Genomic DNA, 9,067 nt, shown 5'->3' with positions numbered 1-9,067 from the left:
CAATGATTCATGTGTTCAAATGAATCTTTGGCTTTCAGAAAGCCAAATTTATGCATTAGTTTCCAAAAAGATGGAGGATAAGTAATTTCCACCCGTGAGGAGGCCACGAGGAAAGACGACTTTAATGCATGAAAAATGTCAACAAGGCAAGAAACGTCACAGCCTTCTGAGCGTGTGCTTCTTACTACTGGTCTAAAGTTGTGTTACTCAGTATATACTCCTTTCAGCCACCGCTCACACTGTATCAGTTACTTTCCTCTCATTCATAGTTGTCCACTTGTACCACAAGGCTGTTTCCTCGTTGATTTGCCTTATTGACAGAGTGCTGCTGTCCTTATGAAGGACTTTCCACTTTCACTCCAGTGACTGTGGGTGTAAAACACCTCTGGAAAAGGTGCTCTGGGTCTGGCGACTGATTGTCACAATCCACCTTCCTGTTCACAAAGGGATTTTTGAATCTTTGTGGAGCAGCGGCGCAGGGCACCCTCACATGACTCGGCCCCTCACTGGGATCTCCTGCCAAGAAGCCACAGACAGTTGCACAGAATAAAATGATTTATTACGAGCTCTCTGTAAAAGACTTCAATATTGATAAAAATAAAAAGTAAAAGTGTTGAGATTTTGTCAGAAATTACACAAACAAACAAATTCCTATCATCAGAGGGAATTCAGGGGAGGATTCATACTAACCTGGCGCTCTTAGGGGTAGGCCGTTGTCAAGACGACGAGTGGGTTTGGTGACGATAAAGAGGTAGCAGAGGACACACACAGTGATGAGGAAAGCAAGGAGGACGACCGCTGCTATAGACAGACCGACCAGAGCACCGATACTGAGAGGAGAAGAGAGAAAAACATCTTTTTAACCTGATCCCTTAATGAACAGAGAGGAGAGGACACTGACTGATGTGAGGATTTAAAAAACACAATGAACGTGAAAAACAACTTTTTTATCTGCTAAATGTTTTAAGTGCATTCCTTAGATGGGTCTTACTCGCAGAATTAAAACGAAAACGAGTTCTTTATGCAGTGAATGGATGAACTGAAGTCTTCAAGGAACAGCAGGAACAGAGGCAATTGGATTTCTCAAAGATTAAGGGTTCAATAATGTCAGTTAAGTGAGGCTTTTATTGCGCAAAAAAGTAAACATTAAAAATGAAGAAAATATTGTGATTATTAGTGATTAGCTCATCCACTGATAACAAGCACATTATTTTATTTTTTAAGGCAGAAAATAAAATAAAATTGCACTTGCCTGAGCCACCACATGTACCCGTACTCATACGGGAAAAAACTGTTTGCATCATCACAGCAATATTTAATATCGTTAAATCCACAACAGTAGATGGCAGCGGCAGCATTCCCTGGTTTAGGACAGGAGAACGAGTCCACGAACACCCCGTCAGCGCTGTAGTAACTGCTGCATTCAGCGCTCATGTTGCAACAGAAAGAGGGGGGGAAAAGAAAATGAAAAAAAGAAAAAAACACTTAATGAGCGGCTGGAGGAATAGAAGAGGAAGGTTCCTGCGTGGGAGCACGCCCCGTGGTTAGACCAGTGGAGCAGCGCGTTGTTTTTCATCGGCAGCGTGTTTCTCAGTGAGTGAACGCGCAGAGAGATGGAGGTGAAAAACTTTGAATTTGAAGAAAACTGCAGCGCCCACCAACCTCCTACCTGTCTCTCTCTCTCTCTCTCTCTCTCTCTCTCTCTTCAGTCACACACGCAAACATGAGAATGCATATCCTTGACTTCGTGACTTTCGAGTTGCCTGACCATAACCTTACTTTAATACAGTGTTTCATTCATTGCATTTACAATTTATGACGTGTGCTATAATGTGATAGTGGACTCTCCCAGCTGTGATTTAGCAGATTTTGCACCCTGGACGGTTCACAAGCTAAAATTGAACTGAACATTAGGCTGGAGATCACTGAAGTCAGAGAGTCCTTTTCAGGAGCTAATACGGGGATGGGAACGCTAATGAGATGTGTCAGCACTGCCTTTAGTTCTTCAGTTCACAGCAGATGAAGTGTTTACTTCTTACACCTAACCCAGCCTCAACCATACAACATTACCGAATAACATCAAAGGGACTTGCTTTTGGTTCCCATAAAGAAACATGTCCCCATTATGTGACAAGTTCAGGGCCCCACAACATGAGAAAGACCTGAACACACACACACACACACACACACACACACACACACACACACACACACACACACACACACACTGGCTCACTCCACTTACTCTGAGGTTTTAAATAGTATGATTATTGTTGGAATATTTAATTTAAGATACAGCAATGCAGTGGAGAGCATGACAGAGCTCTGTGCCCATCTGATCATTTTAGCTTCACAACGCTGAACAGCTGGTGGGCAGAATATTATCTGTAAGTTATGGCAGCAATCAAGCAGTGCTGTGATAATTAAAGCAGGCTACTCCACTGACTTTTAATTCTAAGTGATGTTCCAGAGGTGTTGCTTCTACACTGTGGGAATAAAAATATAAATAGGGTGCAAATACAAAAACATTTTGTTCCCAACTCCATATATGCTCAACCAGGGAGCAGCTGCACAGAGAGAGTTTGATGCATATAGCTTTTTCCTCGAGCCTTATGCAGGTACGTGCAGCAAATACCTAACCATTTCTTGAAGCACACACACACACACAGATATATATACACCTGGCGACACCTGTGTTGTCAGTTTGGCTACATGGAATTGCACGGGTCTTCGACTGATCTCAACAGCTAAGATATTATCAAGGGTTTGAGAAGAAGAAAGGTTTAAGACATAGATTTTGGAAATGTCTAATAAAAGCAATTAAATCCTTCAAAATATCTGAGAAAATGCTCATCAGCACATCTAGTGACCGAAGTGATCTCAATCTTAGTCAACTAAGAGACTGATGGTGATAAAAAGAACATTCCAGTATGCATATTAGAGATGTTTCATTCATGCTATGTTTTTCAAGTCACCAAATGACCAAAGCCAGAAGCTAACTGTGTCTGTTACCTTATTGCACAGACTAAATTACAGAAAATTGTTAGCTAAATGTAATTATAGACATTGATTGCTATGTTAATTTTTGTATTTTAACATTTTTCTAGTTTTTGCTTCATAGAGACAATCCTGGGCATAATGGCAGAAAAGGAGGAAAAAGCTTTTGTACACATGATCTTTTAATGGCCCCCTGTCAAATGTTTCCATGATTTCAAAAAGATATAAATGGTTCATCTGTTTGAATCATTTCTTTCTTGAATAGACCCTCAGACTCTGTATGACTCATTTAGAGTGATCACAATTCTATGTCATACATCTCAAGCTTTTGAGGATATTTAGTTCATATTAGAAAGTCATTATTGAAAAGAGACTGCAATAGAACATGTTCACAACTATCCTGTCTTTGTCTTAATGACAAATTATTCTCATTGCAAAGAAACTTTTTAAATTGTAGCCTAAGTTAGTTAGGTACGCAATTTGAGACTTAAATGTACTTCCTGAGTCATCATCAAGAGATATGACATAAAGAACTGTAAACCTGACCACATTTCTAATCAATAGTACTGAATACTATTTTTTTTTTTTGGCGTGTCTGCTATTGATTGTACTGTAAAAAGGTCAACAGAAGCACAGCGGCTGTATGAAAAGGCTCATTACTGGTGCAAAGTCTTCTGTATCTGCTTCTCAGTAAGACTGCTTGCATTGAGTGTCAACCTTGGCTAAAAATGAAGCCAGTGCACAGCTGCCAAATTTGTTGTATGACTTTCCACATAAGGCTGTTTAAATGTCAAGGTTTTTTTTATTTATTTATTTTTTAAACCAGAAATAGGCATTAATTGCCTGGCTTATAAACTATGTTAGCCATTAGATCATGACAACTAAAGTCCCCTGCAGTATTCTTGAGTTCCTTATTTTTTATATTTTGTTAGGAAATTGGAAAATTGATGCAGTGATTTATTAAAGTGTGCAAACATACATAGAAATGCCAACCACTATGACAAAGACTCCACAAGGTTTTACAGATGACTGTAGACACTCACTGTTGTACCTCTCTTCAGACCTCCTCCTACATACTTATTGATAACAATTTGAACCAAGTATTGCAAATTTAGATACATCTATAACTCCACAAACTCCCTGTTGCCACAGATTTTCAGTCATTTTTTGTGTAATTTGGCACAGCTCAGCCTTTATTTCCCGTTTCCCTTTCTTAAGAATGTTTTTGACAGACTCCCTTTTGTTGCAAATGTTTTTTTAGGCTTGCCATTTCTTCTTTCATCCTCCACTTTTCCAGGTTCCTCAGATTTATTTTTAATGATGAAGTGCACATTATGCTGAGATATGATATTTTAAAGACAAAGTATTTGGTAAACAACTTTTTAGGAATGACTTAAATTACTTAAAAATTCTATTCCATGCCTGTCAGACTGTGTTTTCTTTGGTATTTTTCATAGATGGAAACAAACTAAGCACCTAAAGATACAATTAAATATTACTTCTTTACTGGTTATTGGTTCTATGTGTAGTGGGAATGCTGAAAAGCACTCGCATGGGCTGATTTTCTTTCCACCCGATCTCTTCCTGCCCGCATGATGAGTTTTTGGCAGAATTAAAATAAAATTTCTCTCACCTCACTCTGAGAGCAGCACAGCTAAGAAACTACAAAATATACAGCAGGGGAAGCGTAGTGTTGTGGAGTTTGTGACTGACTTTCGTACACAGCAGACGCCTCGTCTGTGTCTGCTGCCTGGAGAAAAACTCCCTGGAAGGCATAATCGGAGTAGCCAGAGGCTGGCTAGTTTTTCTCCAGGCCCTCAATGATCAGGTGAGGGATCATGTAGCCTCCCATGATGACCTTTCCTCTTTCAAGGATTTGATCTCTCTCCCTCTCAGGACAGATAATCGCTTGAAGGAAAGAGAGGCCAGAAAGAACTGTAAGTCCCACCGTGCTTTCTTCTGTTTGTCTCCAATTTCCATCTCCGCACCGCCGCTTCAGCCCACATAGCAGACAGATCTGGTCCGGATCTGGTGTCAAGCCGGCACTGCTGGCTGACTTCTGGCATGGTAACTGGTATGTCATCCAGATATGGGCCAGGCCTGGCGTAGATGGCCCTGTTTATGGCATGCCATATCTGGCCGGATTGTGGTTTGGTTTATGTGGCCCAGGCTCATAGAAAACAGGTCTGGCCCGGATCCGGCATCAAGCTGGCACTTCTGACTGACTGGTGACATGGCAGGGTATATGTCAACCAGATGTGGGCCAGGTTGGCAATGATGGCACTGTTTATGTTCCTATTTTCCTATTTTAGTTAGAAGACCCAAATGCCATGTTGCTATACTATACTACTATGGTAGCCAACGATTCAAATGCAGGTTTGACAGGTTTGTGAGTGTTCACTTTATCCAAAACCTAGTGAGGGTTTACTCATGTTTACCAGTGGGTGGCTGTAGCTCAGGAGGTAGAGCAGGTCACCTACTAATCAGAAGGTTAGTGGTTTGATCCCTGGCTCCTAAAGTCTGTATTTCAGGACTGTGAATGTGTATGAATATAGCTAGGAAGCATTCAGTTTAGAGAAAGTGGGTGAATGTGGTATGTTTTATAGAGCACTTGAGTAATCTGGGAGAGTAGAAAAGCGCTATATAAGAATCAGTCCATTCACTGTCTGAACAGAGCTTCGTCATGTTACTATTATGTTCCAGTATTATTTGATATATTGTTAATTTTGAATTATATAAATTATTCCATTCAAAATAAATTTGCTGCATTACCTTTGTTGAGACATTTTTAATCTGTGCTAAATACGGCACATGTTGTTATTACCTGGCTTGATTAAGGTACACATTAGGCTGACATCTGGGGCCAGAGCTGAAACTGTTCTGGGCCAGCATAGGGCCAGCAGTGTGTCTGCAACTGGCCTTGTGCTGGCCCATGTGTTGGCCACCTCTGGTAAACCAGATCTGGGCCACCAAAGGGCCATCATTCTTTGCGGTAGGTGGGCCATGTGTACGCACATTGTATGGGCCCGATCCGAGCCATACTAATTTTGCTGTGGGAGGTGTCAACTTCCGCTCTGTCACCTCCTCTCTCCCTCTCAATTGAACCGCATCCCGAGCCCATCCCAATAGGTAGTTCGTGGCTAACTGCAGAAGAGAAATGCTTGTATTGCAGGCCGCCTTCATCACCTCTTGCCCAGTTCATCCAAAAGGCTCCTCCTGCCAGTAAGTTCAAGGCAGATCCCTGACATCTACTAAACCCCAGTTATTGCTACCTGTAACTCCTATCCTAAACCATGTCACTCGGACACTACAGCCTCTTGTAGATTCTAGGGTAGAGCAAAATCTTATACATATTGAACTAGCTAACCAGTTGTGTCTCCCTTTTGTTCCTTTAAATCCCACCAATTCCTGCTACCACTCTAAACAATCAAGGATTCGCAACTATAATCCACCAAACTGAACCTGTCAGTCCAATCATGTCCTGCAACCACCGGGAGACTCTCACGTTCTTTACATTCACCTCCCAGACATTCCCGTGATCCTCAGCTACCTCTGGCTTCAAAAGCACAACCCTCACATTGACTTGCCTGATCATAGGATCTGAAGTTGGTGTCCTTTCTGTTTGGCTAACTGCGCTAGCTGCACTCACTTCTGCACTACCCACCGTGACCTGGAACTCCTGTGTTGCTGCCTCTTCCCCAACAAATCTCTCCACCATTAAATACCATGACCTCCATGAAATATTCAGTCAGGCCAAAGCATTGTCTCTTTCACCGAATCGCCACGGTGATTGTACTATAGAGCCCCTCTATCATCCAGCTGGCTCTGCAATCTGTTTCGACACAAGAGAGAGGCCATAGAAAAATATATCCGAAATCTCTGGCAGCTGGTAACATCCGTCCATCTTCATCTCTGGTATTTGTTAGTTTTTTCTTTATGTCTAAGAAAGATAGGACCCTCCATATTGATTTCCGGGGGCTGAACGAAATTACAATTAAAAACAAATACCCTCTCTCACTTATTAATCCCACATTTTTGAGCCCATCCATGGTGCCACAGTTTTCACTAAACCTGACTTACGTAATGCTTATCACCTGGTTCACTTCCATGAAGGGAATGAATGGAAGGCAGCCTTCAACACCCTGTTAGGTTATTTCAAGTATTTCGTTATGCCATTCAGTCTCACTAACTCCCCAGCAGTCTTCCTGGTCCTTGTCAGCGATGTTCTAAGGGATTTTCTAAATGTTTTTGTGCTTGTCTACCTTGACGACATTTTGACTTTTTCCAAGACCCCAAAAGAGCACAGAGTACACGTCCCTGAAGTTCTACAGTGGCTGTTGGAAAACCATCTGTACATCAAGGCTGAAAAATTTGAGTTCCACTCTTCGTCAGTCACCTTCCTGGGCAATATTTTGGCAGGGGGACAGTTGAAGATGGACCCCACTAAGATCCTAGCATTCACCGGCCCGCTCCCACTACTCGCAGACATGCATAACAGTTCCTCGGCTTAGCTAACTTATATCAGCACTTCATCCATAACTACAGTCAGGTAGCCACACCCCTAACTCACCTCACCTCCACAGATTCCTTTCATCTGGTCCACTGAAGCAAAGTCCGTCTTTTCCTTACTGAAGCAATTATTCACTTCCACTCCCATTCTTGCTTTGGACAAACCATGGCCACTTCCACTCACCTGTCTCCCATCGACATCAGCATTTCTCTTTCACCAGTCCGTCAGCTACCTATAGTGGTAACCCTGCCTTTAGCTCCTTGTGATTCTCTCTTTTTCAGCTGTGTACTTACCTCCTGTCCTTGTGCCAGCAGCTCTTACCATATCAACACTCAACTTGCCAAGTTTGCAGTCTCGCGCCAGCTCCTCACCCACAATCTCCCCGCTTCGCTGTTCCACCACTGGAAATTGGATATTCACCTTCTCACCTGCTTGTCCTTCTGCCCACTGCCCATCCTGGAGTTTCCACAAACTCAGATTGGAAAAACACAAACTATCATTCACCACCCTGCTGCTCACTCAGCCCGCTTCCCCTGGAAGACTTAAACTGCTCCAGCTTCTAGTAAACTCATGCCTCAGTCTATCTCCCTCCTTCAGATGCTCTGTTCTCTTTTCCTCTACTAATCTCTCCCCTTCTGTGTTGGAGAGCCTTTCGTCTCAGTGAACTCCCGTTCCGAGCCCCAGCGTCGTTCCACACTATTCTCACCAGTAAATTGTCTTCAGTGTCTCCCGAGCCCCTATGTCATTCCACGCCATTCTTACTAGTTAATCGTTTACTGCACCTGTGTAAATAAAACCCATGAAACTGATCACTGTTTCAGTCTGGTATCAGCTATGTCTGGTACTGGCCTCCGGGCCCTGTGACAGGCTGGACTAAAAATGGCGTGATAAGCAGTCGGTGTCCAAAGAAAAACTTTGAAAGACCTTCAGCAAACTATTCGAGGGCTATAATTTTTGAAAATTATTGCCTAAGTTCACTTCAAAAAATGTCTGTACTCTGGGAGTATTAAAGGCTGAAAAGAACAGAGCAAAAGGGGAGAAAGTATTGAATTTATAAAAATAAAATCAACCACTCTGGTTCGGTTTTTCTGTGTAAATGATAATAATCGCAAATCTTGAGCTTTACAAACAAAAGACATAAACTAAAAAGTGGCAGAGAAAAAGAGAATTTAGAAGGACATTTGAGGAAGACGGATTAGATTATTGAAAAGTAATTTTATAATTATTTAATATCCTTCATTGGTTACTCCTCCACAGCTTCTGGTTTGGTATGCAAAGCACCTGAATCTGCTAAATTTTGCTGATATGTCATTTGTAATGGAGTACACTGAAGCTCACAGCAAATGATGACCTGTAGATGCCGAACATGTCCGCCTAGTCTAAATGAATGAGAAACACACCAGGCCTGACTGCTCGCTGTAATCCCAGATTATCTCTGGCAGACCAATCCAGAAACAGGGAAAAATTGGCAGAAGAAAAGGGATTATTTGACAGTGGTTGGGGATTGTGGAGCAGTGTGGCAGCTCAAACACACATCTACATGTTCATCAAACTACTCAC

The 9,067-nt window shown here is 42.1% G+C and overlaps 1 protein-coding gene across 1 annotated transcript; it reads right to left on the bottom strand.

The window, feature by feature from the left end:
• Window positions 1-334: 334 nt before the first annotated feature.
• On the bottom strand, window positions 335-1,434 carry LOC146613790 (protein shisa-like-2A). The gene is made up of 3 exons (XM_085378802.1): window positions 1,253-1,434; window positions 691-830; window positions 335-516 (listed from the first exon to the last, which is right to left on the bottom strand). The coding sequence occupies exons 1-3, from the start codon at window positions 1,432-1,434 to the stop codon at window positions 335-337; spliced, it is 504 nt and encodes a 167-aa protein (XP_085234928.1).
• Window positions 1,435-9,067: the final 7,633 nt, after the last annotated feature.

This window comes from Diplotaxodon limnothrissa, linkage group LG18 (genome assembly GCF_057381915.1).
Source record: "Diplotaxodon limnothrissa isolate DT_005_m linkage group LG18, D_limnothrissa_male_GT1.1, whole genome shotgun sequence".
Classification (NCBI taxonomy): domain Eukaryota; kingdom Metazoa; phylum Chordata; class Actinopteri; order Cichliformes; family Cichlidae; genus Diplotaxodon; species Diplotaxodon limnothrissa.
The sequence above is the reverse complement of the archived record's forward strand: the minus strand, read 5'-3'. Positions and strand labels throughout refer to the sequence as shown.